At 55.2% G+C, this 26,681-nt stretch overlaps 7 protein-coding genes across 7 annotated transcripts in view; 2 read left to right on the top strand and 5 right to left on the bottom strand.

The window, feature by feature from the left end:
* PTSG_09242 (uncharacterized protein) overlaps positions 1-7,505 on the bottom strand; it is an 8,764-nt gene extending 1,259 nt beyond the window's left edge. The window contains exons 1-18 of the mRNA XM_004989442.1: positions 6,869-7,505; positions 6,333-6,481; positions 6,047-6,151; positions 5,545-5,745; positions 5,078-5,185; positions 4,790-4,896; positions 4,491-4,640; positions 3,924-4,038; positions 3,474-3,671; positions 3,053-3,199; positions 2,481-2,768; positions 2,075-2,162; positions 1,845-1,888; positions 1,538-1,598; positions 1,243-1,298; positions 943-1,045; positions 526-708; positions 186-289 (exon numbers count right to left, since the gene is read on the bottom strand). Of these exons, the coding sequence (XP_004989499.1) occupies positions 186-289; positions 526-708; positions 943-1,045; positions 1,243-1,298; positions 1,538-1,598; positions 1,845-1,888; positions 2,075-2,162; positions 2,481-2,768; positions 3,053-3,199; positions 3,474-3,671; positions 3,924-4,038; positions 4,491-4,640; positions 4,790-4,896; positions 5,078-5,185; positions 5,545-5,745; positions 6,047-6,151; positions 6,333-6,481; positions 6,869-7,355 (2,694 nt within the window). The 5' untranslated portion in view covers positions 7,356-7,505. The remainder of the gene's footprint in view (positions 1-185; positions 290-525; positions 709-942; positions 1,046-1,242; positions 1,299-1,537; positions 1,599-1,844; positions 1,889-2,074; positions 2,163-2,480; positions 2,769-3,052; positions 3,200-3,473; positions 3,672-3,923; positions 4,039-4,490; positions 4,641-4,789; positions 4,897-5,077; positions 5,186-5,544; positions 5,746-6,046; positions 6,152-6,332; positions 6,482-6,868) is intronic.
* Positions 7,506-7,653: 148 nt separating this feature from the next.
* PTSG_09241 (40S ribosomal protein S30) lies at positions 7,654-9,716 on the bottom strand. The gene is made up of 4 exons (XM_004989441.1): positions 9,645-9,716; positions 8,665-8,927; positions 8,296-8,388; positions 7,654-7,994 (listed from the first exon to the last, which is right to left on the bottom strand). Exons 1-4 carry the CDS (start codon positions 9,695-9,697, stop codon positions 7,906-7,908), a joined length of 498 nt encoding a protein of 165 aa, XP_004989498.1. The 5' UTR covers positions 9,698-9,716; the 3' UTR covers positions 7,654-7,905.
* On the bottom strand, positions 9,717-12,766 carry PTSG_09240 (uncharacterized protein). The gene is made up of 8 exons (XM_004989440.1): positions 12,732-12,766; positions 12,247-12,384; positions 11,865-12,000; positions 11,569-11,668; positions 11,105-11,247; positions 10,773-10,867; positions 10,458-10,506; positions 9,717-10,219 (listed from the first exon to the last, which is right to left on the bottom strand). Exons 2-8 carry the CDS (start codon positions 12,340-12,342, stop codon positions 10,041-10,043), a joined length of 798 nt encoding a protein of 265 aa, XP_004989497.1. The 5' UTR covers positions 12,343-12,384; positions 12,732-12,766; the 3' UTR covers positions 9,717-10,040.
* Positions 12,767-12,795: 29 nt separating this feature from the next.
* PTSG_09239 (phosphoribosyl pyrophosphate synthetase-associated protein 1) lies at positions 12,796-16,373 on the top strand. The gene is made up of 7 exons (XM_004989439.1): positions 12,796-13,210; positions 13,510-13,904; positions 14,196-14,251; positions 14,481-14,596; positions 14,890-14,942; positions 15,069-15,147; positions 15,304-16,373. The coding sequence occupies exons 1-7, from the start codon at positions 13,087-13,089 to the stop codon at positions 15,918-15,920; spliced, it is 1,440 nt and encodes a 479-aa protein (XP_004989496.1). The 5' UTR covers positions 12,796-13,086; the 3' UTR covers positions 15,921-16,373.
* A 200-nt stretch (positions 16,374-16,573) lies between these two features.
* Positions 16,574-17,823, top strand: PTSG_09238 (uncharacterized protein; the record flags this gene model as incomplete). The annotated part of the gene is made up of 4 exons (XM_004989438.1): positions 16,574-16,606; positions 16,762-16,968; positions 17,209-17,520; positions 17,682-17,823. The coding sequence occupies 4 exons, from the start codon at positions 16,574-16,576 to the stop codon at positions 17,706-17,708; spliced, it is 579 nt and encodes a 192-aa protein (XP_004989495.1). The 3' UTR covers positions 17,709-17,823.
* Positions 17,824-17,996: 173 nt separating this feature from the next.
* On the bottom strand, positions 17,997-22,058 carry PTSG_09237 (CMGC/RCK/MAK protein kinase). The gene is made up of 7 exons (XM_004989437.1): positions 21,486-22,058; positions 21,109-21,230; positions 20,829-20,908; positions 19,696-20,573; positions 19,226-19,462; positions 18,915-18,998; positions 17,997-18,686 (listed from the first exon to the last, which is right to left on the bottom strand). Exons 1-7 carry the CDS (start codon positions 21,639-21,641, stop codon positions 18,456-18,458), a joined length of 1,788 nt encoding a protein of 595 aa, XP_004989494.1. The 5' UTR covers positions 21,642-22,058; the 3' UTR covers positions 17,997-18,455.
* Positions 22,059-22,246: 188 nt separating this feature from the next.
* Positions 22,247-26,681, bottom strand: part of PTSG_09236 (uncharacterized protein) — a 13,454-nt gene continuing 9,019 nt past the window's right edge. The window contains exons 27-39 of the mRNA XM_004989436.1: positions 26,355-26,448; positions 26,016-26,095; positions 25,773-25,854; positions 25,478-25,592; positions 25,181-25,296; positions 24,795-24,889; positions 24,540-24,608; positions 24,256-24,345; positions 23,897-23,965; positions 23,667-23,715; positions 22,905-23,449; positions 22,558-22,618; positions 22,247-22,423 (exon numbers count right to left, since the gene is read on the bottom strand). Of these exons, the coding sequence (XP_004989493.1) occupies positions 22,356-22,423; positions 22,558-22,618; positions 22,905-23,449; positions 23,667-23,715; positions 23,897-23,965; positions 24,256-24,345; positions 24,540-24,608; positions 24,795-24,889; positions 25,181-25,296; positions 25,478-25,592; positions 25,773-25,854; positions 26,016-26,095; positions 26,355-26,448 (1,533 nt within the window). The 3' untranslated portion in view covers positions 22,247-22,355. The remainder of the gene's footprint in view (positions 22,424-22,557; positions 22,619-22,904; positions 23,450-23,666; positions 23,716-23,896; positions 23,966-24,255; positions 24,346-24,539; positions 24,609-24,794; positions 24,890-25,180; positions 25,297-25,477; positions 25,593-25,772; positions 25,855-26,015; positions 26,096-26,354; positions 26,449-26,681) is intronic.

The following is a 26,681-nucleotide window of genomic DNA, read 5'->3' as shown; positions in this document are numbered from 1 at the left end:
ACTCTGATATTGCGTTCGTGTGTGTGTGTGTGTGCGTGCATGCGTTCGTGTGTATGTGTGTATGTGTGTGTGTGTGTGTGTGTCAGAGAATGATACAGCAGTTCACGCCCATCGCATCACACCTGCCTCCCCCCCCCCCCTGTCTGCGCCCATCCTCCACCCAGCAACCAGCCATGTCGTCACACCTCGTTTGCGACGGGATGGATGAGCGTCTTTGGAAGGTCGATGATGTGTGTGCTGCCGTTCACGTCTCCAGCAGCGAGGAAGAACAAGCGACCGCGTGACGAGGCTGTTTCGTGGTGATGACGAGGTGTCGTGTCGTGGTGATGGGGGTTGAGACGAAAGCAGATAAGGTAGCGTGGGCTGAATGACATGCATCGCGAACGATGCACAACGCTTCTTTGCACACTGCGAATCTCTTCATGCATACACGCACATGCACGCACGCCACGCATGCGCACACACGTACACAAAGCAACCCAGCACACCACATGACGGTACAGCGACAACGCAGTGGCAACGTACAGGTTGAGATCTCGCCCGCCGCGAGCGTGGTGAGTGATGTTGGGGCGCAGATGGACTGTGTGAGCGACGGTTTGTACGACGTGTCCAGGAAATCCCACACGTCCACGCTGCCGTCAGCACGGGCAATGAAGAACACGCCTGGCCGATGCAGGCTCCAGCACCCGGCAACGGGGCGTGCCATGCCTGCAGGCAGTGCAGCCAACCAGCCGGTGGTGAATGTATGAAGACAAGTTGGGTGTGTGTATGTGTGTGTTTGTGTGTGTGTATGTGTGTGTATGTGTGTGTTTGTGTGTGTGTGTTTGTGCACGTTGACGTCGATCGCTCATGCACACGAACACATGCACACAACCCAAACACACACACACACACACCACCACCACCACAAGCCATTCAAGCACCAACGCAGGCGGCGCGTACATGGGAGGCGGTGTGTGAGGATGGGCGTGGAGGACTTGTCGTGCCAGAGCGAAATGGACGATCCGCCAACAGAGAGCAGCAGCGCCGGGAAGAACGGCGACCGCTGTAGCGTTGGAGGAGGAGGAGAGAGGGGGATATGAGTTGGGTGGTGGAATGGGTGGGCGGCGTTGCGTGCCTTGTGGTGTTGTTGTTCGTAACATGCATCCATGTGTGTACGTGTGTGCGCATGCACCTGCTGTGTACACAAGTGACACTTCATTAAGCACGATCATGACCAGCAGCACCACCATTGCCACCGACCGCAACAGAGGTGCAGGCGCCGCCGTGCGCGTCCACTGTCGTGCGGATCTGCTGGACTGCAGACGGGAATAATGATGGTGGCGGTCATGATGGTTGTGATGGTTGTAGTGGTGGTGGTGGTGGTGGTTGTGATGGTGAAGATTGTGGTCGTGGTCGTGGTGGTGACACGAATCAGTGTGAGGGGTGGAGATAGCATGATCAAAGCGAAGGCTGCAATGTCACCAGACATGCATCAACTAAAACACTACAACCAATCAAGCAAGAAATCCCGCAAACATGTCCGCGTTGGTTTTACCGCCGAGTTTTCCGGAATCTGTTTCCGGTCGGCGCCAGTCCAAGAAATGCAGCTGTCCTTGCTGCTCGCACAGACACAAGAAGGAAGAGAGGGGTGGGGTGGAGAGGGCGATGAGATGATTGGATTCATGGGGAGAAAAGAGCGATTGCTTGCTGTGCAACGGAATCGTTTGGACGACACCCAAGCCAAACACACACACACACATTCACACATTCACACACACACACACACACACACACACACACACACACACACACACACACAAAGACAGACATGCACGCATCAATTCTCACGCAGGAACACGAACCTCTGTTGCAACACAGAGCTCTGTGGTCATGCTCAGATCGGGCGCTGCGATGGAGCGACGGGATGATGAATGGCGAAGCGATGGAACGATATGGGACGGGAGCACGTATCAATCAAGGAACAGCAGTTAGAGAAATAGAAGGGATACAGGTAAACCATACGCAAGGGACAAACGCAATCGCTCTACGAGAGGATTCATATGTGAGTGTGCGTGTGTTTGGAACAGCGTACCTCGTTCGGCCACAAAGTCACGGTGTGTGGTGTAGAGCGCAAACTTGCTGGCCATCACCTCCCCAGCAGCATCCGACGACAGATACACCTGTGCACCACAACGGTGGATGGTGGGCGGTTGGATGTTCAGGGCAAGCGAGTCATGGATGGGCAGGTGCACGGTATTCAACACCGCAATTGCTGCGCACGAACATGCCGTCACATAACTAACAGCACACACACAACCAATGGACACAATCGACACACACAGTCGGCACATACACACACACACACAGTCGACACACACACACACACACACACACACACACACACACACACACAATCGATGCACCCCAACCCCCAACCCCCATAACCCCCTGAACGCTCCTCTTCCAACTCCCCCCCCCGCCCCCCTATCCTGCCACACCTTGACGAGTGGTTTCCAGACGAGGTCGAGGGCCTTGAGGTTGATGCTGGGCAGCTTGTCTTCGCCGCGCACATCCCAGATTAGACACGTGCCGTCCGCCGCGCACGACATGAGCTGGTACGTGTGGGCAGGGGGCATGTCTTCTTGCGTCATGGCGCCAGAGGCAGACACGTCGCACACGTGCGGCAGCCACTGCACATCGGTGATGGGCGCGCGGTGGCCGTCATCAATCTCAGACAGCGCGACATGACGCAATACAATCTCCTGCGACCCGGACGAGTCGGAGGACTGCGGAGAATCAGAATGGGGACGAGGGGAAGGGGAGAGGTGTGGCATGAGGTGTTGGCGTGCATCTGCCCACGTGTAACGACGATCCGGCAGCAGTGTTTGCGTTGTAAACGACCACCCTTCAACAAGGACAACAACAAGCACACACACATACATACATAAACACAAGCACACACAAACGCACACCCACACACAAGCACACAGGAGTACATGAACGTGTACACGCGAACGCTTCCCCTCCTCCGGCATCACTCCCTTCCACCACCACCACCAGTCATTCGCACCCGCACGCTGCCTGAATTGAGGCGGCGGCCTTGCTTGCCGAGATCAAACACAGCGAGCTGCCCATTGAAGCACCCTGCCACGACGATGTTGGGGTGTGTTGGACAGAACTTCACGCTCAAGACGTCGTCCGGCGCCTCAAGAATGATCTGCGCACGTGGTGATTGATGGCAGTGGTGGGGGTGGAGATGTTGTGACGACGGCGACGTGAGTGTCAAGGTGGGTGAGAGTGCATCTACACACTCTATTGAGTGCACATGTAGACACACTTGCGCGCGCGTGCACACACACACACATACGCACACACACACACACACACACACCCGCACACGCGTGCACACACACACATACGCACACACACATACGCACGCACACACGCACACGCACACGCACACACACACACACACATGCGCGCGCACACACCTTTGGTTGGATTGGGTCTGAGAGTCCCCAGACGAGAATACGTGATTTCTCGTTTGGTTTCTCGGACGTGACACGTTCCTGCAGGGTCACGGGTTTGCTGTACGCAACAGCAATGACGCCAGACTCTGTGGGGTGCCAGTCAACACTCGACACAACCCGCGAATTGCCAAAGTTCATAAACTTGAATGATTGAAACTCCTGCAGTTGTTGTGGTTGAGATGAGTCGTATTTGTGTGTGTGTGTGTGTGTGTGTGAGTGAATGTGTGTGAGCAAAAGTTGCCATTGCTACTCAACCGGAATAAATCACGCATGTGGCAGTGCACACTCTTGAACAGACACGAACAAAACACACAAACACACACAACAATCCCAACACGCCACCCCAAACCTCCAACACCTCCCCCCACCCCCAAACAACAAAACGCCACACGCTTGCACGGCCACGTGTACCTTGAGGGCGCTGTCTGCTTTCGTGCCGAGCGCAACGAGCTTGTCGCCGCGGAGGTGCAGGAAATCATCCACGTGCACGTTGATTACGCTGTTCTGCAGCAGAAAGGGACGGATCCTTGCAGGCAAAACAAAAAAAAAACGCAAACAACGGCGCAACGGTAGATGGCACACGCATCATCCAGTGTGAGTGTGTGTGACAGCAGGAACACTCTGCACCTCAGGCACCGAGCAAACTTTATCGCAACACCAAACACAACACCAGCACCACTTACAACACCAACACCGGCTGCCACGCAACAGCATTAACAACACCAGCACCACTAACACCACCAACACCAGCTGCCCCACAACAGCATTAACAACACCAGCACCACTAACACCACCAACACCAGCTGCCCCACAACAGCATTAACAACACCAGCACCACTTACAACACCAACACCAGCTGCCCCACAACAGCATTAACAACACCAGCACCACTAACACCACCAACACCAGCTGCCCCACAACGGCCCCCCTCCCCCTTCCTCTTCCCTCCAGTCCCCCAACTGCATCGAGTCAACCAACCTGCCGTATGCCGTCTCAATCGCCTTTGCCATCTGGCGATAATCGTCGTCTGTCCTCGGAATACCATCGTCATCAGCGCCATCGGGTCCAGCAGCGGCGTCGGCTGTTGTGCGCGGTCGCCACTGTGTACTCGCGTTGCGATGGGCGTACCTGCAGCGGTGTGCAGTGGTGGTGGTGATGATGATGATTGTCAGTGGTGTTCGTGGTGTTGTGCTGGACTGGTGCATCCATCACTCTCAACGACCGACACACATGCACGCACGACACAACCAACGCAACACACATCCAGCCAGGCGCACCATGTTGTCTGGGTGGTGGTGTGTGCGGTGTCTGGGATGGCCTGTGCCCCGGCGTCCATGAGGCGGCGGTGCAGTGGTGGTGGCGCGTCCTCAATGGGGGGCTGGGACTGAGGGGAGGGTGGCGTGGTTGGTGGAAATGGATACATGGATACATGGAGTTTGGTGGTGAAGTTGGTGTGGTGAGAGAAGAGGGCGCGGGGCTGAGGCAGTTGATCACGCGTGTAACATGCATCGAAAAGGACCAGCAACACCCACTTCAACAGTAAACCACGCAGCTGCCTGGTGCACCTTGTATTCCGTGTTTGGTGGGAACTCGTGTTCGGAGTCGAAAATTGCGTCATGGAAGGTGCGAGGCGCTCCAAACAGCCGCCGCTTGCGGGACACAAGCAGGCAGATCTGAAGAGCGTGGGGGTGCAAAAACATGGATGGATGGTTGGTTGGTTGGTTGGTGGGTGGGTGGGTGGAAACAAATGCCGGTGACTTGAAGGTTGGTAGTGTTGAAAGGGTGGCATGGCCAGCTGACCACCCATGGCGATGGTTTGCAGGTTTCAAAAACAATTCATACAAGCCAAGCACACAAAGAGAGACAGACAGACAGGCACACACACACCCACACACGCACACACACACAGATACACGTGCGCTTGAACACAACCCAGTCACCAATCCATCCATCCATCCGTCCATTCATCCACGCAGCCGTCACCATACACAGGCATCTACCGTGCTTCTTCGCCTTGTGTGTGCCAACTCACCGGGGGGCGCGACGGTGTGCACTTTGCATCGTCCACCTCATGCTCCGAGCCAAGCGACACCCACGGGGCGGGGGGTCGTCTCTTCTTCTTTGTCGGCATTGGAACGCCCTCCATATCCTCGCTCCACTCCTCCCCGCCATCTCCGCCCGCTTGCTTCTTCTTCCGCTCTTCCTCCGCTTTCTGCACCACAGCTGCAACGCGCTGTTAAGTGGTGTGTGTGTGTGGGGGGGGGGGGTGTTTGTGGTGTGATTGTTTGTGTGTGATTGTTTGTGTGTGTGTGTGTGTGTGTGTGTGTGTGTGTGTGTGTGTGTGTGTGTGTGTGTGTGTGTGTGTGTGTTTGCGAACATGTATGAGGCAGTGTTGGCCAATCTCAGAATACGATGCACGCTGACGTGAACCACCGACATGACATGGAAACAAACAAACAACAACTGTGCCCCCAACACCTCGACACGCCTTTGCTTGTCTCCCACCCCACCCTCGTGTCCTGCCACTGCTGTACCTGGTAATAATCTCCCTTTGCCTGTTCCGTGAGACAGACGATGAAGTTTGTCTCAAAGGTGAAATCGGGATCATACACCACCAACAGCTCCTCACCGTCATACGCCTGTGAACAAAGACACAATCGCGTCGGAAAGGATGTGAGAACCAACTCATGAAGATGAATGACACAAACGCAAGTGCGAGCAGCTGCGAGAACGACCACACAAACATCACAACACACACGCACATACGAACAACACGCACACACGAACAACACGCATACACGCGCACACACGCACGCACACCTGGATCTGCTCCTTGCAGACTGAAAAGTCGGAGACGGCTGCGCGGTTGAGAAAGTCTTCCTTAATCTTCTCGATTGGAATCAGGAACGTCGGCTTCTCTGCCGTCACATTCTCGTCGGCGATGCACCCAAAGATCTCCTGCGTTGCGCCTGCGCCGCAGATGGGATGGGCGTCAAAGCGAGTCGTATTGATGTAAGCGCGCCCGCACAAACAACACGTAAACCATTGTGTATGTGTGTGGGGGATGGTTGTTGCATGTCACACACACACACACACACACACACACACACACACACACACACACACACACACACACACACACACACACACACACACACACACACAGAACACACACACAGAACACACACACAGAACACACACACAGAACACACACACAGAACACACACACAGAACACACACACAGAACACACACACAGAACACACACACAGAACACACACATACACATACACATACACAGAACACCGCATGCACGAAGGATCTCGTCTCCATCAAACACCCAAGCGTGCGTGCACACCTGTGAGGAACATGCCCAGGGCACCCTCTGGAAGGCCGCCGTCGGCATAGAGCGTGGCAACTGTGGGCGTGCCCGTCCCTGCTCCTGCCCCTGCTGAGGTGACACGCTGCCCTTGCTCTTGTGGCTGTGACGATGATGCAGCGTCATCTGTAGCAGCATCGCCAGTGGTCGCCTCTGCAGCTTCACCCTCGGCTGTTGCAGGCGCCTCTGCCCCCTTTTCCTGCCCCTGCTGTTGCTGTTGATCTTGACCTTGAGCTTCAGCTTGATCGGCGGCGCTTTGGCCCTCTGTTGCAGCGGGCTCTGCCTGCTTCTCCTTTGCTTCTTTCCCATCATCGCCTGGCGACTTTGGCTTTGCGCTCGCAGCTCGACTGGCGGCCTTGCTCCCTGCTTTGCTTGCTGCTTTGCTCTGCTTCTTCTTCTGCTGGGTAGTCTCCTCGTTGGTGGGGGACGTTGCTGCTGCAGAAGCAGCTTCTTCGTTGTCCGCCATCCCGCCCGCTACGCTTTGCTTTGCTTGCTTGTTTGCTGCAGTGTTTCCTGTCTTGTGCGCCTTGTGTGTGTGTGTGTGTGTGGCTGTGTTGTATCCGTTGTTGGCAACCAGCAAACTGTGCCTCCCTGAATTCAGGGTCTCCGATTTGTGTGGGGATTTCTGCGCAGCGCTGCTTGTGCCTGCAGTCAGATCATTTCACCCCTCTTCCTCTTCCTCTTCCACCACCACCGCACCCTTCCCTCAAACCCCCCGCACCCTTCCCTCCCCCGCACCCCGGATAGCCTCTCCGGGTCTTTGACTGTCAGCGCCTTGTCTCGTTCATTTGTCACTCCAAACACAATTCGGAACGTGGGTTGGACAAGCAAGCAAGCAGAGCGGTACAACAGGCGTGCATATGGCGTTCACGGTGGCCGCACCTCACCAGGGTACATGAAACAACAACAAATGAAGAAAAGGACGGCGCAGTGGCAGCAGCACCACCGCACAGCCAACGTCACACCCGTGCAACCATAACGAAGCACGAAACAACAATGAGGCCAAGAGGGGTCACTTAGGCGGAGTTGGAGTTGGGGCTGCGCTTCTGGTTGTTGGCAGTGCTGTTGAAGCGGTTGTTGTACTGCTGGCGGCGCTTGGCACGGCCTTGAAAAAAAAAAAGGAACGCAAGCGAAAACAAGGTGTGCGCGGTGCATGAGTGAGTGTGAACGAGTTGTGAGTGAGAGCAAGCGAGGTGAGGGAGGCAATGAGACGGCAGGCGCATTGGAACCAACTGAAACCAGTGCGTGGGGAGATGCTCAACATCACACACACATACAAGCACATGGGCACACCACGTCGTCCAATGAACACAACATACCCCCGCACGCACACACGCACGCACACACGCACACACACGCACGCACACACACACACACACACAAATCGCATTGACAAGCATGCTCACCGGTCTTGGCCTTCTTCTTGTCCTCCTGCTTCTCAACCTTGGGGGTCTGACCCTTAACCTTACCGGCACGGGCAAGGGAACCGTGGACCTTACCTGCGGTCAGTCAAGACAGGCAAGGCAGCACAAGTGCGTGTGGTGCGGTGTGGTGGTGTCAGGGAAGAAACGACCATGGAAAGAAGAAGAGGAACACGTGCACACATGTGAACAAACACGTCCACCTGCACACCCACACGAACACACGAACACAACACACGCAAACACACTCAAACACACTCAAACACACTCAAACACACACACACATGTGGTACGTGCGACCCGCTTCCCCAACCCCAACCCCAAAAAAAATCGCACTGCATCTGTGCTACGCACCACCACGGACGCGGGGGGCGACGTTGAGGGTGGCGAGCTCGGTCACGTCAAAGGCGGAGAGAGGGCCATCGACGAGGGGGCGACCGGCGAATGTGACGTACTGCTCAGAGGCGGGGATGCCCTCGACAGACTCCACGAAGGAGCGCACATCGGAGACGCAGGTGGTCTCGTCAACGTCAAGGACGTGGGTCTGCTCGGCGCGGACAAACAGCTGCATGTTGGCGGGTTTTTCGGGCTGTGTTGCTTGTTCGGGGAAGAAGTGCCTTTCGCAAGGAGTCGGAGCACAAACAAGAGAGGGTGGGGTGAGGAGACAGTGGATGACGTGACGTGAGGGAAATGATGACACAAGACAGCCGATGGTGTTGGTAACGTGGCGATGGTGTAAAGTGGTGGCGTAACTTGAGTATGCTTGTTGTTGTTATTGTGTGTATGTGTGTGTGTGTGGTGTCTGTGTGTGGTGTGTGTGTGTGTGTGTGTGGTGTGTGACACAGAGCGTAACTTCGAGAAAAAGAGAACGAAAGAAAGGACAAAAGAGGAAGGAAGGTTGGCGCGGTTATGAAATACAAGGGTGCCAGGGGTGCCTGAAAGAACAACACAACACCGCGTCCACCTGATGCACCGCTTCTGCGTGCGTGGCACGCAAGGCGCACACAATCAACAATAAAGGGCACACGACGACAACACGACGACGAACACGACGACGAACACAATCCATACACGTGTGCTGCGCAACAAGCAAACAACCCCCAAAGAGGGAGTTGCGCTTTGCGCGCGTGTGTGTGTGCGTGTGCGCTGTGCTCAGCAAAGCGTACAGCGTCCCCCGACGCACACCCATCCACAACCAAACAACACGCACCCTTTGACGACGACCACACGACACCCCATACAGCAACAACCCAGCACACACACACACACACACACACACACACACACACACAACACATACACAACACATACACACACAGCCGTCGCATAACCACCTCTTTGACTCGCGTGCGTGAAGAAGAAAAAGGCAGACGCACAATTTGTACATTTACGAAGGTATGCTCAAATGCAGAAAATTGTCATTTATGTGACATGACGAAAATTCATGAAAGTTTCGTCATGAATGAAACATGGAGGTACCGGGTTGGATGCAACACAACAAGGAAGATAAAAAAAAACTGACGCACAAACAAACACATGGACGGTGCGTGCTTCTGGTGGTGGCTGAGACAGGCACGTCGTGGAGTGCGCAATGTAGGAGAGACCCGAACACGTCACATCCACAAACAACACACACACGCACACACACACGCACACAAACATCGCACTCACACTCACTCACAAATACAAACACACTCACAAACAAACACTCAACAACACGTCATGTCTTGTCACGCCTTTGCGTCAATGATGGCTGGGGCTGCCGTTGTTGCTGACGAGGAGGAAGGTGATGGCGTTGTTGCTGGTGTGGCGGCTTTGGTCTTCTTGTCTTCCACTGCTCCATTTCGCGCCCTCTCCTCCTGTGTCTGCAGGCTCTCTGCAATGTACGACGCAACAATCTCCACGCCCACTGTAGCACACGAACATAGAACCAGAAGCACGACAGCAAGTGATGCACATTGTGAGGAAGAAAAAAGCACAAGCGGCACGCTGCAGCCAGTTGCGCCGTTGCAATAACCGCACACATACACACACAGAAGTGACATCCACACACGCACACGCACGCACGCACGCACGCACGCACGCACGCACGCACGCACGCACGCACACACACACACGCACGCACATACACGCACACGCGCGCGCACCTCGGTTCTCGCTGCCGCGTGGGATGATCATGTTGGCGCTGGCGCTCAGCTGGAAAAAAAAAAGGAAGAAGAAGAAGAAGAAAAGGAGTGACAAACGGAGACGGCAAGGCGATGATAACGCAGATACAGCGTGAGACACGAAATAAGGCGGTGGCAGTTGATGAAGACGTGATGGAGGGGGGAAAAGGGAGACATAACATTCAGCGCGCGCACACACACCACATAACACACACAACAAAACACATACACGACAGACACACACACACACACACACCCCACGACAGAGTGCAAGCAGACACAAAGAGCAATACGTACGGGCTCTGTGTATTTCTCGTATGCGAGCTTTGCGCATGCAAAGTAGTAGTCGAGAATGTCGTCCAGCCGGCGGCCCTGGTTGCGGTCGCGGAGCACTGGCAGCCGTAATGGTGGTGGTGATAGTGGTGGTGGTGGTGGTGGTGGTGGTGACGAGGAGGGGTGAGGAGGGAACTGAGAGGGGAAGAGAAGAGGTCAAGGTACAGGTGTGGAAAGAGATATGGAGCAGTGGAATGGGAAATATCACAACATCACAACCACCGAAACCCCACACATACCACCACATACACACATGTGCACGCACATACACATGCACACGCACATAGACAACACACCGCGTTCGCTGAGGCGGAGGTCTGGGTCGAGGGAGATGAAGACCTTGATGTCAAAGAGATCCTCCTCCTTAAACCAGGTGAGGATGCCTTTGACAATCACCACGTCCACATTGCCAGGAATGGTCACGCTCTCCTCAGACGGCCTGGTGGTGGTGGTGGTGGTGGTGATTATGATGTGGCAATGTGGTTATGAGGTGATGGTGACGAGGTGACAGTGGTGGACGAAAGGTGCGAAGGACTATAGACACACACACACACACACAACACAAACGTCACACACACGCACACACGCACACACACATACACACACACATACACACACATACACACACACATACACACACACAAATACACACACGCACACACACACAAATACACACACGCACACGCACACACACGCACACACACACATACACACATACACACGTGTTACGCCCACACAAGCACAAAAGCGAGCAACGCACTCTGGCCTGACGGGGGCAACGTCCGACTTGCGGATCTGGATAGATTCGCCAGCCTTGAGCGCCCGCAGCACCGTGCCCATGCGCTCGTAGTCAAAGGCATCTGCACCACACACACACACACACACACACACACACACACACACACACACACACACACCATGTCAGGCCGAAGTGGCAGTTCGCGGGTGTATGTGCGCATGCGTGTGCATGTGTGTGCGCACAATAATCGCACGAACACTCACGCAGCACCACACAAACACCGCCGCCACCACCAAACAACCAGCACGTCCACACACCTGGGTGGTCGTAGTTTGGGAGCGTGTGATCGGTGTGCTCGTGGGCGATCTCGGGCCTGTAAAACTGGTTCTGCGACAGGATGGCCACCGAGTACTTGTTCTCCAGATAGTCCTGGATGTCTTTGCAGAACCGCGTCTGAACAAGCACGCAATTGAATGTGAACATGCACGTACACGGGATAAAGCATGAGCACCAGCACAGGATTGACCCAGGCACCATGCACGTGCACACAAGCACACACGCACACATGCACGCACACACAAGCACACACGAACACACACGAACACACACGAACACACACGAACACACACGAACACACACAAGCTCACACGCACAAACACACACACGAACACACACACGCACAAACGCACGAACACAAACCTTGCCGGAGCACGATCCGCCGACAACGCCGAGGATCAAGGGCCGCGACACATCCACGGGCTTGCGCTGGGGGCGCTTGTTCCAAGAGGAGTACATGATCTTTGGGTCGGCTTGTTGGGTGGCTGGCGTAACAGCAGGCTGTGGCGACAACGACAACAAGCGGCAGCACGTTGATGTTGATGATGACATGGTCACGGTGGCCGGACACGCAATAAGGAGTGTAATCAAGAGAGTATGTGTGTGTGTGTGTGTGTGTGAGTGAGTGAGTGAATGACTGTCTCGCCTGGTGTTTGTGCTCGTGTTGTTCTTGTCGCACTTTGTCAGTGCCAAACAAACAATCACCACACACAACACAGCTCAAAAAAGCAGTTCCACCAAAACAAAAACACAAACAAACCAACCAACCCCCAATGGAACTGACACCACGTTGCGTTGGGTGTAGTCACCCTCCCTTCCCCTTCCTCACCACCTTCAACCAAACCAACCTCCGACCTTGTCGTGCGCGTTGCTCGTTGGGCCAAGGAAAATTAATGGAAGATTTTGGCGATGTTTCCGTATTGGCGCCACCCAAAGCAGACAGCGTGCACACACAAACCACACGCAACACCCACCCCCACACCAACCCACCACCAAGAACCACCAGCACCCCCACACCAACCAACGGTGGCGCTGCAAGGCGGAAGCCAGACGACGGCGGAGGACAAGGGATCGCAAAAGCAAGGAGAGATCCACCAAGGAGCCACTCGCGCAAGCGGAGAAGGAGAAGCAGTCCAAGACCAGGTGCAAGGCCAACAACACACAGCGCAAGCTCAACAGCAACCACCACAACCTCGCACAACCATGCCTCGCCTTTCACCACTGATGTTGATGGCTGGGAACTCCCACCCCCAGCTACTCCACGATGTTGCTTCACACTTGCACAAGAAGCCATGTGAAATCACCGCCTGCAAGTTTGCCAACGGAGGTGCGTTGTGTGCACGTGTGTGTGTGTGTGTGTGTGTGTGCATGTGTGTGTGTGTCTGCGTGTGTGTGCATATGTGTGTGCATGCGTGTGTGTTTGTTTGATGTGAACCTGTTTTCTGTTTTTCGGATTCCTTTCGCTGCTTTGATGGCCCAGTTGTTCATTGGAGTCATCGAGACTTCCCACGGCCATACCCGTCCCCGTACACATGCAACGTGCAACACTCCTTGCGCTCCACGCGCTTCTTCCACTCACCTCTGAGGTTTTTTGACGGCTCTTTGCCCTGTGTATTCTTTTTGCAGAGACGCGCGTAAGCATTGGGAAGAGCGTGCGCGATGCTGACGTATTCCTGCTGCAGACAGGGATGGGCCACAAGGCTGAGGAGGGCGAAGAGCTCAAGCAAGACACAACTCTCAACGACTCGTGCATGGAGCTGCTCATCATGGCCTCGGGCGTGCGCCTTGCCTCGGCCCAGCGCATCGTCGCCGTGCTGCCATATTTTCCCTACAGCAAGCAGAGCAAGCAGAAGCGCCGCGGCACCATCCCCGCCCGCCTGTTTGCGGACCTGCTCAAGACGGCCGGTGTGGAGCACGTCATCACGCTCGACCTGCACCACATGCAGATGCAGGGCTTCTTCAGCGTGCCCATCGACAACGTCAAATCCTCCCCGCTCCTCATCGACTACATTCGCGAACACGTGTGTGTGTGGGGGGGTGGTGGGTGGTGGTGCCTGTGTCTGTGTGTGTGTTTGTGTGTTTATGTGTGTGTGTGTCTGTGTTTGTTTGTGTGTGTGTGTGTGTATGTCTGTGTTTGTTTGTGTGTGTGTGTGTGTGTCTGTCTGTCTGTTTGCTCGTCTGTCTGTGTGTCTGTTTGCTTGTCTGTGCGTGTCTGTCTGCTTGCTTGTCTGTCCCTGTGCGTGTTTGTTCATTGTTCGACGAGAGTTCTTTGCTCATCCTCAATGCCCTCGGTGTCACCTCCCACATTGCAGATTCCCGATTGGCAGAATTGTGTCGTCGTTTCCAAGAACGCAGGCGCCCTCAAGCGGTCAGTTCATGTGTGTCTGTGCGTGTGTTTATGTTTGTGCTTGTTTCTGTGTGTGTGTGTGCCTGTTTCTGTGTGTGTGTGTGTGTTTGTGCCTGTTTCTGTGCGTCTCTGCCCGTCTATCTGTGTCTGTGTGTGGCACCTATCTGCCTATCTACCATGCCTATCTGTCAGTACAACAACGGATTCCCTCCCTCCCCCTCACACTCACCAACTGTACACGTGTGCGCAGTGCTGCGCTGATTGCGAAGCGGCTTGGGCTGCAGCTTGCAATGATCACGGGCGAGCAGTACAAATACGCCGAAGCGCTCTCGGAGGAGCGCCTCTCTGGCGAAGGCAGCATGGACGGTCAGTCATCGACATGACACATCTCTGTGTCGTCGCGTGTACGCGTGTGGGTGTGTGGGTGGGTGGGTGTCTGTCTGTCTGTCTGTGTCTGTGCGTGCGTGCGTGCGTGTGTGTGTGTGTCTGTGCGTGCGTGCGTGCGTGCGTGCGTGTGTGTGGCTGTGGCTGTGGCTGTGGGTGTGTGTGTGTGTGTGTGCGGCTGTCGATCCTCTGTACATGCGTCTGTACATGTGTCATCCAAGCGCTCTGCCTGCACCTCACTCTGCTTACGCGCGTTGACATGTTCATGGTAACAGCGGCTACACGCGAGCAGACAAACATGATGGAGGAGGTCGAAGATGAAGCACAGGTGTGTGTGTGTGTGTGTGTGTCACTGCTGGTTTGTTTCATTGCCTTTGTCAAACACGCACGTGTGCATATTCGTGCACGCGCCTGCGTTCACTCGCTCGCTCTTGCCGCCTCTGCCGCTCGTCAGGGTGACGGTATCATTGGGAGCGTGAATGGTCGCGGTGCCATCATCATCGATGACATCATTGACACGCCAAACGCATTCAGTGAGTTGCGCATTCCCCAGGCGGCATCGCTTTCTGTTTTGGTGGTGCTTGCCCAAACCACACCTTGCGGCATTCTGGTGTTGTACCCCCTCACACCACACACACTCACTCACTCACTCACACCATCAAACTCGACTCGACTCACCACGCTTTTAGTCTCTGCTGCGAAACTGTTGAAGAACAACGGGGCCAAGGACGTGTATGTGATTGCCACGCACGGCCTGCTCTCTGGCGACGCGCCGGAAGAACTCAACAAGTCGGGCGACATCAAGCACGTCGTCGTCACCAACACCGTGCCGCAGCAGGACCATGTGCGCAGGTGCGAGAAGTTGGAGGTCATTGACTGCAGCTTCGTGCTGGCCGAGGCCATTCGCCGCGTGCACAACAACGAGCCCCTCTTCTCCATGTACACCAACCACAAGGACGGTGACAAGGGGCTTGCGCTCACACAGTGGAAGACCCCAGAGGAGGCCGTGTCCCTCAACGAGACACCGCGGCCACGCTCGCGCACGCGCAGTCTTCGCCGCGCCGCAACCTTGCCGACAACATCGTCGGCGAGCAACTCGCCTCGCGGATCATCGTCCACGCTCACACCCATGCCAGAGGTGAGCCCGCTGCGAACATCAGAGGACGCCCATCATGGCCCGTCCTCGTCTTCCCCCTCTTCTTCTTCTTCTTCTGCCGCGAAAACCACAAAGCCCAGCGCCAGCACGGAAGCCACCGGTACCACCAACGCCAACACCGCCACGTCTTCTCCAAAGGCCAAGCACTAGACTGCTCCTGAACAGGCGGGACAGCCGCCTCGTCCTCTTGCTTCCCTCCTTCCCCTTGTCTTCCTGCACGTGTACATTTACTGCCATTCTTTTAACTCGTCGTTAGTTTGTTGCTTGACCCTGTGGTTTGTTTTGGGGTTTGCTGCAGTTGTGTATTGTAGTTGTGCAACTGGCTTTGCTTGCTTGCTTGTGTCTGTCTGTCCGTCTGTTTGTTCTGTGTGTGCAGGCGAGCCCAGCCACCTTCCCTCCACCCCCTTCCCTCTCCCTTCCCCCTGCCCGTCCTCGTCCCTCCTTTCCCTGCTTACTTTGTGGCAGTTGCCTTTCTGGCCCACCACCACCACCACCACCACCATCGTTCGTAAACAGTCTTTCCAAGCGGCATCCACACATGAAACGAAATGACGTCATATCTTCCACCACTTTTATCACACACACACACACACGCAAAACCCCATTGTTTCATCCTTTCGTCCATGATTGTGTTGCGTTTGCACGAAAGATTTGAAGTGAAAGAAGTGAACGCCTCTGTGAAGACTTCCCGCGCAAATCCCAATTCTAAGCAAGACGAGGGCCCAGGTGAGGACGTAGTAGAGGTAGAGAGGTGGTGGTGGTGGTGGTGGTGGTGGTGGTGGTGGTGGTGATGATGGAGGAAGATGGGCGTGGTGTCGTCGTACTGTACGGGAGACGTTGTGCTGTTGTGGTCTGCTCTGCGTGGGTGACTTGCCTTCAGCAACATCAAGTGCAAGCCACTAGACCAGGTCTTTTTCACTCGAGTTGAATGTAATGTATCTCATCGTGTGCTCACTTTGGCGCCATTATCTCTCACCTACGATCTTGCAAGCCTGCAGAACACGAGGAGAACGAGGAGCACAACATTCAACGTCCGGCCAAGAACATGTCCTCGCAAACCCCGCACACTCCGGTCACGCCAATGGCGGCACAGCAACCCATGGGCGCCACGCCAGATCACAGGACCCCGATCGACCCCATCAGCGTTACAAACCTCGCCACAGCGCGGCGCACGATGCGACTCACCCCAGTGTTCAAGGTGTGTGTGTGTGTGTGTCTGTGTGTGTGTGTGTCTGTGTGTGTGTGTGTGTGTGTGTGTGTGTGTGTGTGTGTGTGTGTGTGTGTGTGTGCCTCTGCTTTGAAGCTTCTGCTTTGAAGCTTCTGCTTCCCATCTACTTTGTGCCGTTTCTTGTGTTGGTTTCACCTCTCTCTTCCTCGCAACATTGTATTCAACGATGCACGCTCGCCAATGACTCCCGCTTTTAACTCTTGACTGCAGGAAGAACAGCAGCAGGCTCGTCAGGGACAGCGAGGGCATTCCGACTGGAATATGGGCCTCGCCGAGGGCAGGATGGGTCCACCTCGTCGAATGTTCGGCACGCCAGAGCCACCACAGCAACCAGCGGCAACAAGCATCAGCGATGAGGGCCAGGAGGAAGACGGTCAACAGCAGCAGGCGATTCAAGGCCGTCGAGCACAGGAGGAGCAATCTACCGCACCCTCAAGACACACCTTGAGCCCAGGTGATGGTCGACGACCCAACAGCTATGATGCATCTTCTTCTTCTTCTTCCCACCAACAGCAGCAGGAGGTGAGGTGTTCGTGTGTTCGTGCGTTAGGCTAGGTGGTGGGGTGGGGTGGTACTCGTTGTTGAAACCGTTTGCACTACTACAAGGACGACGCGACGTTCAATGAGCCATGAGCCAAGACCACCGTCCTCTTACGCCAACAACTCCATCCCCTGACTTGCAGTGGACGGATGACAGCATCTTCGCTTAAACCGATGTGGAAAACCAACCGGCCTTCACAAGCATATTGCATCCAATCCTCTCTCATTCCACCACGTCCACCATCCCCCTCCCCTTTTCACCCCCACGGCTCCATAGCAGCACTGCCACCAGTTGCAATAGTTGATTGTTTACAACGCACCACTTCCTCCCACTCAGCATATCACAGGCATTCACAAACAAGTGAGATGGCGTGGGTGCCAACACACCACACCAACACACACACACACACACACACACACACACACACACACACACACACACACACACACACACACACACACACACACACACACACACACAACGCGGCACCATGCAAACCAAACCTAGTTGTCCAAGACCAGCAACACGAATAAAACCTTCAACCCAACAGAGAAGATGACGAAGCATAACATGCCCCTCCTCCACACGAGAGCAGAACAAAAACAGGGCAAGTGAAACAGGAATCAAAACCATCAACACACAAAAGCAGCGGTTATCACACAAACAAATCAGAAGCAAATCAGCACCACGACGCTCCCAGCAACCACCAGGGTACAGGGAGACAAGGGGTAACATCATTTGAACAAGAAGGGGGGGGGGCGAATTAGCAGCAGGAAACATAAAGGGGAGGGGGTGAAGTGGCCGAGATGTACAGAGAGGGAGACGGAAGGGAGGGGGACCGAAGCAGCATCGCGGAGACACAGGCGTTGGCCAAGACTGCAGCCCAAAACACTGCTGTCCCAGCAGAGCGCGTGCCTCACTTGCCGTACTTGGCTGCCCAGTCCGTGCGCCTGTTGACTGCGTTGGCGCGGATGGCCGGGTTGGCAAGCGGTGCGCGCACGGGCGGTGCGTGATGGAAGTTGCGACGACCAACGTCACCACCGCCACCACCGCCACCACGTGCAAGACCAAAGGAGCGCTCGCGACTGCTGAGGCGCGCAGCGGCGTTGCTCAGACCATCGCCGACATGGCGGCTCTTCCAATCCTGCTGTATGAAGGGGGGGGGGAAGGGGGGATATGGGGTGTGGTTGGTGAGCTCGGCGTGGGGGAACGAGGGACACTTCGAGGGGTGTGTGTGTGGTGCGTGTGAAACATCGGGAGAGAAGAGACACCACGTGCACAGAGAAGTAAATGCACACCAAAGCAAAACATACCCACAAGCAAAAGCACCAGCACACGTACACACACGAATGCAAATACAGATGTGCACACGTACGTCTCTGCTTCTGGAGACGGCCGAGTCGTTTGCGCCATAAGAGGGCATGTATCGGGTGTACTGGCCAAGACCGCCGTCCTTACGCTGATGACGTGGAGCAGATACGGGAGCAGGGGATGTACGCAATGGAATGGGACAGAACGTGAGCGCAACGGGCATGCACTGGCTGGGCAACAACGTGCACAAAGGCTTACGTACACAAATACCGAAAACACAAAACCCGTTGTGCACAAACAGGCAGGCAGGCAGACAGACAGACAGACAGACAGACAGACAGACAGACAGACAGACAGACAGACAAACATACACACCTGTTTGCTGCCTGACGCCATCAAGTCTGCGCCCCAATCGGAGGAGAGACGCTGCTTCTGTCCAGAGAGCGACGTGAGCACCGCTGCTGCGTTGGTTCCCGCCACGGCGCCCTGCGCCCTTCGCCCGTGTGTCGGTTGCGAGGGCTGATATGACGACGACGATGGCGATGCGTCGGGCTGCACACGTCGTCCCCACTGCCGCCGCCCACCAGCAGGCGGTGCCATCTCCGCAGAGTCCTGCAGTTGTGGTGATGGTGGTGATGATGATGATGGTGATGGTGGTGGCATGAGTTTGAGGGGTCGCATGTGTGAAAGGTTGGGGGTGCACGGGAAGTCACAAACACACACACACACACACACATACACACACACACACACACACACACACACACAGACACGCGCACACACAGTCAGACACACAAATACACACACAGATACACAGACACGCGCACACAAGCATGCATGCTCACCCTGCGCCAAGGGTCGCCGCGTATTCTTGCAGATGATTCGCGGCTGTGACGATAGCGGGCTGATGTTTCTCTGCTGCCGCGGTTGTAGTTGTGACCGCCACCGCCACCAGGCATCTGATACGACGATTGTTGCTGTTGCTGTTGTTGGTGGTGTGCTTGTTGTTGCTGTTGGTTTGCTGTCGTGTGTGTCGGGGCGGGGTTGTATGCTGCTGCCGCTCCCCTCATCTTGGCAGATGGCTCGCGTTTTGGTGCGGGCATGCGTGGTGGACGCGTGTGTGCTGATCGTGCGTCTGCAGCCCCCGTTGCCGCCTTGTTCTTCTTGCTGCTCTGCGGGGGTGCAGAGTACTTGTTCACGGGCACCTCGGGGAACGGCTGGTGCTTCGAGAAGTAGTCGTGCTTCAAGCACTGCAGCGCGTTTGGCCGCTTCGACGGGTTCCACATCATCGTCGCGGCCATCAGGTCAATGCCCTCCGCGCTCGCCTGCGGGATGAGGGTGCGCAGCGGAGTGCCAACCATCTGCGGGAAGCGGAAGTTCATGTTGGCAGCCATCTTCAGCCCCTCTGGCCACGTTGCCTGTGTGGGTGCGCCCAGCACGGCCGTGATCTTGAACAGCTCGTCAACCTCGCTGCTCCCCGGCAGCAGCGGCCGCAGCGTGTACAGCTCTGCCATGATGGTCCCAATGGCCCAGATGTCAATGGGCGAGTTGTAGTTGACCGATCGCAGGAGCACCTCGGGTGCGCGGTACCAGCGTGTGGACACGTAGTCCGTATATGGCGGGCGTGACCGTACCTCGCGCGCCAACCCAAGATCAGCAATCTTCACCAACTCTGTTCCGTTGCACAGCAGGTTTTCCGGCTTCAGGTCACGGTGGAAGTAGCCTGCACGGTTGGCGTAGGTGATGATAGCGGTGGCGGTGGTGGTGGTGTCACGACGAGGGAATGGTGAGAAGGGGGTGGGGGTGGATGGGTGGATGGATGAAAAAGGCGTGTGCTGGAAGTGTGTGTGTGTGTTTTGTGTGTGTGTGTGTGTGTGTGTGTGTGTGTGTGTGTGTGTGTGTGTGTGTGTGTGTGTGTGTGTGTGTGTGTGTGTGTGTGTGTGTGTGTGTGCCTCCTGTAATGGGTCAAAAAACACACCTTGCTTGTGCATGTAAGCAAGGCCTTGCAAGACTTGGTATGTCATGTTCCGGACAACGGGCTCGGGAAAGCCCTTTTTCCTGTCACAAGGGGGGTGGGAGGAGGGGAGGTGCAAACAACAAACATCGACGGGCGTTGTTAAATTATCATGTCAGGCAGTAACAAGGGTGTGTATGTGCGTGGGGCCCTAAAACAGCATATGTATCTACAGCATATGTATGTACAAGGGCACCAACAATGGCAAGCGGTGCAAGCAAAGGCCATGCCTGTTGTCCTGTACCTTGTCTTCATAAGATCGTACATGTTGGACTCCATGTACTCGAAGATCATGTACAGCGTGTTGTTCTCCCGGACAAGCTCACGTAACCGCACAATGTTTGGATGGTGCAGCTTCTTCAGCGACTGTGTGTGTGTGTGTGTGTGTGTGTGTGTGTGTGTGTGTGTGTGTGTGTGTGTGTGTGTGTGAGCCGATGGTGCAAAGATACAGCGGTAGCGCAAACCACAAACCTGTTACAGGACGTTCAACATGAACAGCCAGCAGACACACAACGCACACAGACTCACACATACACACACATACAAATCCAGCCACACACACACACACATACACACACGCACACACACACACACACACACGCACGCACACACACAACGTACTTTGACTTCTTTCAGGGCGATGCACTCATCCCATGCGTAGTATTTCTTCTTCATCTTCTTGATGGCGACCGTCTCGCCAGTCTGCTTGTTCTTGGCAAGCAACACAGAGCCATAGGTTCCATCTCCAAGCGTCTTGGAGATGTCGTAGCGGTTCATGCTGCCAGCGGCGTGTGAGCTTTGTGGTGCGCCCGCTTCAGTAAGGCCCAGTAATGCCGATGACGATGACGCGGATGAACCCAGCTCAATCAATGTTCGCCAGCCAACAAAACAAGATAGGACAACGGCGACAAGCAATTCAAAGAGCAACGTGTGCGAAAGGTGGATTGGTGCAACAGGGAGGCGTGGGTGGATTGGTGCAACAGGGAGCGGATCAAGCAGGTGGGTGGACACAGGTGGTGGGTTGTCAATCAATGATAGATGATCTGATGATGAGGGTGTGAGTGTGTTTGCAGGCGTTGGTGATGATGTGTGTTGGTGGGGTGGAGGGTGCGTGTGAATGTTTGGCTGTTGGCTTGACGCTGGCTGGCTGGGCTGTGCGTTTGTTGTTGTTGTTGTTGTTGCGCCAAGCGTTTCCAAGAACAGAAAATTTGTGAACATCTCCACATGTTTATCGGTATTTCACACAACGACAGCACAAAAAACTTGCTTGGCAGGCTTGTGTGTGTGTGTGTGTGAGTGAGTGTGTGAGTGAGTGTGTGTGAGTGTGTGTGAGTGAGTGTGTGTGTGTGGTGTGTGTGTGTGTGTGTCTGTGTGGTGTGTGTGTGTCTGTGTGTGTCTGTGTGTGTCTGTGTGTGTATCTCGCTCTCTCTCGCTCTCTCTCGCTCTCTCTCGCTCTGTGTGCGTGTGCAACACCATGGTGGTGGTGGTGGTTCAGCGTCTGCTGCGACGGGAAGGCGGGGGCGGCAGGCGCGTGTCGCGGGCAGCAGAGCGAGTGTCCCCTGCGTTGACGAGACGTGAAACAGGTTGCACGAAAAGCATAAACGGTGAGTGCACGTGTCCAAAAGCACAAGCAAAACAGCACATTGCATTGTTGCGCTGCAAGGCGGGGGAGGGCATGGGATGTTGTGCTCACCGCGCCGATCACGGCTCCGACGGCTCTCGCGCTCCGTCGGCGGAGGGGGAGGGGAGCCACTCTAAGATGTATAAGGCAGGGGGGGGAATGGATGTGTACAGGGAGCTTGTGGGTCAGTCGCACGCAACAAAGTTCAGGTAGAATGGCAGGCTGGTACGTAGGGATGAGCAGCAGGACAGGCTGACAAACAACAGACACGTGAACGCACGCACGCAGACACGTGGACGCACACACATACATACATACACACACATACACACACATACATACACACACACACACACACACACACATACACACACATACACACATACACACACACACACACACACACACACAAGCTTTACCCGGTCGCGGGAAGAGGACGAGGAAGAGGAGACCTTTGCTCGCTTGGGCTGCAGGTCCTCTGTGCTGCCACCGCGTGAGGGAAGTGGCGGCGGTGCACGTGCACGTGACGATGACGACGATGACGATGGTGATGGGGCGGCGCGGCCGTGGTCTTTGCCGCTCTTTGGATCCGTCGAGGACCGACGCTTGCTGCTGCTGCTGCTGCTGGTGGTGGTGGTGGTCGGGGTTGTGGCAGCGGTGCTCTTGTCGTCCTTGCTTGATCTGCGCTTCTCATCCTTGGGCGTTTTGTTGCTTTCGCTCTTCTTGCCACTGCTGCCACTGCTCTTGCGTGACGATGATGATGATGACGACTTGTGCTCAGACTTTGGCGTTCGCTTGCTGTTGGATGAGGACGATGTGGTCTTGGCAGGCGTGCTGCTGCTGCTGTTGCTCTTTGTAGCAATCTTCTTCCCATCTGTCTTCGAGGACGATGATGATGTTGATGACTTGTCTGTTGTTGCCTTTGCCTTCTTCGCTGGGGACGCAGCTGCTTTCCCGGACGACGCTGAAGGAAGTGGTTGGAAAGGGAGGGAGGAAGAACGAGGGCGAAAACGAACGATGTGTGTGGGAGAGAGGGTGTGTACATGTGTGAGAGGTATTTTTTTTGGGCATGTGTGAGAAATGGTGAAGCACACGAATGTCATGTGCACACATACACACTGTGTGTGATGTGGCATGTCGTCGGAAGATCGCGATGAGCATATGGTGGTTGAAGTGCACACCTGGCGCCTTCTTCGCTGCAGACTTGGTGTCGGTCGGATTGTACACGTTCTGTCGTGATCAGTGGGAATAAAGACGGAGGGGACGTTTCACGCCACGTGGCAGTGGCAGTGGTGGCAAGTGTGAGGTCAAGCAAGTTGCATTTCGGCATGAGTGTGGGCGATATCGTGCACGTGCAACAACATGATCATGATCATCATGATCATCATCATGATCATCATCATTCACGCACCGCGGGGACCCAGGTGCCGCTCCTGTCGAGGAGTTGGCGGTTGTACGACGTCACCAGCAGCTTCACATCCTGCACACGGGATGAGGAGAGATGGGACAGGGAAGGGAGGGGGATCGTGGTGTTGTGTTGGACATCAAGATGAGTTGTGTGCGGTGCTGTTGTGCAAACCGTATCGAGCAGGCAGAAAGGAAGAGGTACAAGGACAACGGAAAAACAACAAGAACAGCAAGAACAGCAAGAGCAAGAAAAACAAGAACACCACATCCACCACCACCACCACCACCACCACCACCACCACCACCACCACCACCAGCACCAGCACCACCACCACCAGCACCACCAGCAGCGCAAACATTGACCTGTCGTGTTGTCTCGTCCTTCAGTATCTGCTCAATGGCTTCAAGCAGCACCTTGGCCAAGTTCTTCATCCGCGGGAAGTGGTCGACAACCTGCCGGGCGGAAGAGGTTGAGAAGGAGGTGATGGGGGGGGGGGTGGATGGAGTGGTAAGACCATATGAGGGTGGAGATTGGAAGTGCTGGCAATGAAATGAAAACGGAGGGTGTTCTTGAGAGATAAGTCACACCACCACTGTGGTCATGTCACTGCAACTACCACTACGATCACCATCATCATGGTGATGACCTTGATCATGACGAGGACGGCGCGGCGAATCAGCGACGGGTCTTTGCTGTTCAGCATCGACAGGAAATCCTAACGCACACGTGCACACACATACACGCACATACACGAGCATGATGAGATGAGTCTACGCACACACACACACACATCGACGAATCAGGAGCAGTGATGTCAACGCAATATCCTTTCGCTCCCTAACTTTCATAATCTCCACCCTTTCAACACGCTCAACACGACTACCGCGGCCCCATGCGTTACCTTGAGGAGGCGTGTCTGCCAGTTGTAGCACATCTTGCGGTAATCTGCGAACTTGACCGTCTGCGGCTCGTTCTTGTTGAAACTTGCAATGAACCCTGGCACGGTGATGTGCAGTCGCGTTGGAGCGTGGGGGGGGGGGGAGTAGGGTAAGTGTGAGGTAGGCAAAGTGTGTGAGAGCGAGAGAGAGAGTGTGTGTGTGAGTGAGTGAGAGTGAATGAGTGACTGAGGGTAAGTGTGAATGAGAGAGAGAGTGTGTGTGTGTGTGTGTGTGTGTGTGAGTGTGTGTGGAAACTCCACACCCCGTGCAGTCTCTACATCTCAGCCCCGCCAGCACCATCTACACCTGTCTCCACACCTCTCCACATGTGCATCCTCATTGGCAGTACCTGGGGTGGGAGCGCACTCCTTCTGGTAGACGGACGGGTCTGCGTGGAAGCGGGCAAGCACACGCATGGTCTCGTTGAGGAAGCGCCCATACCGGCTCGCCTCGTTCTCCGTCGCGCTGTCGTGTGCACATGCCAGCACGTGGTGGTGGTGGTGGTGGTGGTGAAGGAATGAGCCGGGAGAAACGAGCAAAGAGAAAAGGCCAAGAAATGGAAGGCGCTCACGCCCAAACACACACACACACACAATCGAGTACACGACACGAGTACACATACGAGCGAGCAGCAAGGCTTTCACACCTCATGATGATGCATGCGGTGTGCTTGAAGACGAAGTTAAAGTAGAGCAGGGTGCTCCAGTTTTCCGTGCGCATCGAGTGCAGCAGCACAGCAAACTTGGCACAGTACACGGCATCTGGCATCGTCGTAATGAGTGGCAACAATGAGTGGTAGTGGAGATAGAAGTGAGGGTGGCGGCGTAAGAGATGCAAGGGGCTAAGTGCATGCGCGTTTGTGTTTGCATGTGCGCGCGCGCGTGTGTGTGCGCATGCGTGCGTGTGTGTATGTGTTTGCATGTGTGCGTGTGTGTGTTCACCTGCAGCCGAGAAGAAGCATCGCGGGTAGATGCACAGGCGCAGAAACTCCGACACAACGACGCTCTTCAGCGAGTGGGACGGCTGGTGGCGGCGATGAGGATTGCATGGGGTCGTGAGCACGTGAGGGTGTGATCATGATGGCGGTTCCAACGTCCTGCTTCCTCCCTCCTCATACACGCAGAGAGGCAGACAGACAAACAAACAGACAGACGCCAGACACAAACATACGGACTCTATCTGACCTGGACGAATGACTTGGAGAGGGAGGTCAGCATCTCGTGTGCGCATTTCACGACCGCTTTCTGGCGCGACTCCTCCTCCTCTGCACACACACACACACACACACGTACACACACACACACACACACACACACACACACGCACACAATCATGTGCGTCAAGGTAGTAGGCGTTAGTGTGTTGCAGCATTCGCAACACCTTTCTCTGTTTGTGTGTGTGTGTGTGTGTTTACGCACGTGTTTGCGTTGCTTGCAGGTGCCAACAGCAACAATTTACAACGGCATAAACACGTGTGTCAGTGTGCGGGGCATTCACACATGTGTGCGTGGGTGTGCACGTACTGAGGGCCTTGATGGTTGCTTCATTGCTGGTGATTTCACGGCGCTTCCTCTTCTCCGTTCGCGACGTGTCCCCGGGGGCAGGCCGGTTCTGCCGCTGTGTGTGTATGTGCGTGTGTGTGTATGTGTGTGTATATGTGTGTGTATGTGTGTATGTGTGTGTATGTGTGTGTGTGCGTCAGTATGCGCAACACGCAAGCCGAACAACACTTTCTTGTTCACAATACAGACGCATATTGAGAGAACAAGTCACAGACAAGCAACAGCAACGAAACAGCAACAACGACAACAACATATGCCATCCTCCCCCCTTCCAAATCTCCACATCAT

This window comes from Salpingoeca rosetta, assembly GCF_000188695.1.
Source record: "Salpingoeca rosetta unplaced genomic scaffold supercont1.29, whole genome shotgun sequence".
NCBI classification, from domain to species: Eukaryota; class Choanoflagellata; order Craspedida; family Salpingoecidae; genus Salpingoeca; species Salpingoeca rosetta.
Note: the sequence above shows the minus strand (reverse complement) of the source record. Positions and strands in the feature narration are given on the sequence as shown.

Coding starts and splice junctions, on each gene's coding strand:
- PTSG_09241 (XM_004989441.1), bottom strand. CDS start 9,697: ATGTACAAATTGTGCGTCTGCCTTTTTCTTCTTCACGCACGCGAGTCA. Junction 8,928..9,644: donor CACGCACGCGAGTCAAAGAG/GTGGTTATGCGA, acceptor TCCTTGCGAAAG/GCACTTCTTCCCCGAACAAG. Junction 7,995..8,295: donor CAAGAAGAAGGCCAAGACCG/GTGAGCATGCTT, acceptor TTTTTTTTCAAG/GCCGTGCCAAGCGCCGCCAG.
- PTSG_09240 (XM_004989440.1), bottom strand. CDS start 12,342: ATGTACTCCTCTTGGAACAAGCGCCCCCAGCGCAAGCCCGTGGATGTG. Junction 12,001..12,246: donor GCGGATCGTGCTCCGGCAAG/GTTTGTGTTCGT, acceptor GTGCTTGTTCAG/ACGCGGTTCTGCAAAGACAT. Junction 10,868..11,104: donor CCTCCGCCTCAGCGAACGCG/GTGTGTTGTCTA, acceptor TACGGCTGCCAG/TGCTCCGCGACCGCAACCAG.
- PTSG_09239 (XM_004989439.1), top strand. CDS start 13,087: ATGCCTCGCCTTTCACCACTGATGTTGATGGCTGGGAACTCCCACCCC. Junction 13,905..14,195: donor TCGACTACATTCGCGAACAC/GTGTGTGTGTGG, acceptor CCCACATTGCAG/ATTCCCGATTGGCAGAATTG. Junction 14,943..15,068: donor AGGTCGAAGATGAAGCACAG/GTGTGTGTGTGT, acceptor GCCGCTCGTCAG/GGTGACGGTATCATTGGGAG.
- PTSG_09237 (XM_004989437.1), bottom strand. CDS start 21,641: ATGAACCGCTACGACATCTCCAAGACGCTTGGAGATGGAACCTATGGC. Junction 20,909..21,108: donor TACGATCTTATGAAGACAAG/GTACAGGACAAC, acceptor CCCTTGTGACAG/GAAAAAGGGCTTTCCCGAGC. Junction 18,687..18,914: donor CCGTCTCCAGAAGCAGAGAC/GTACGTGTGCAC, acceptor CCCTTCATACAG/CAGGATTGGAAGAGCCGCCA.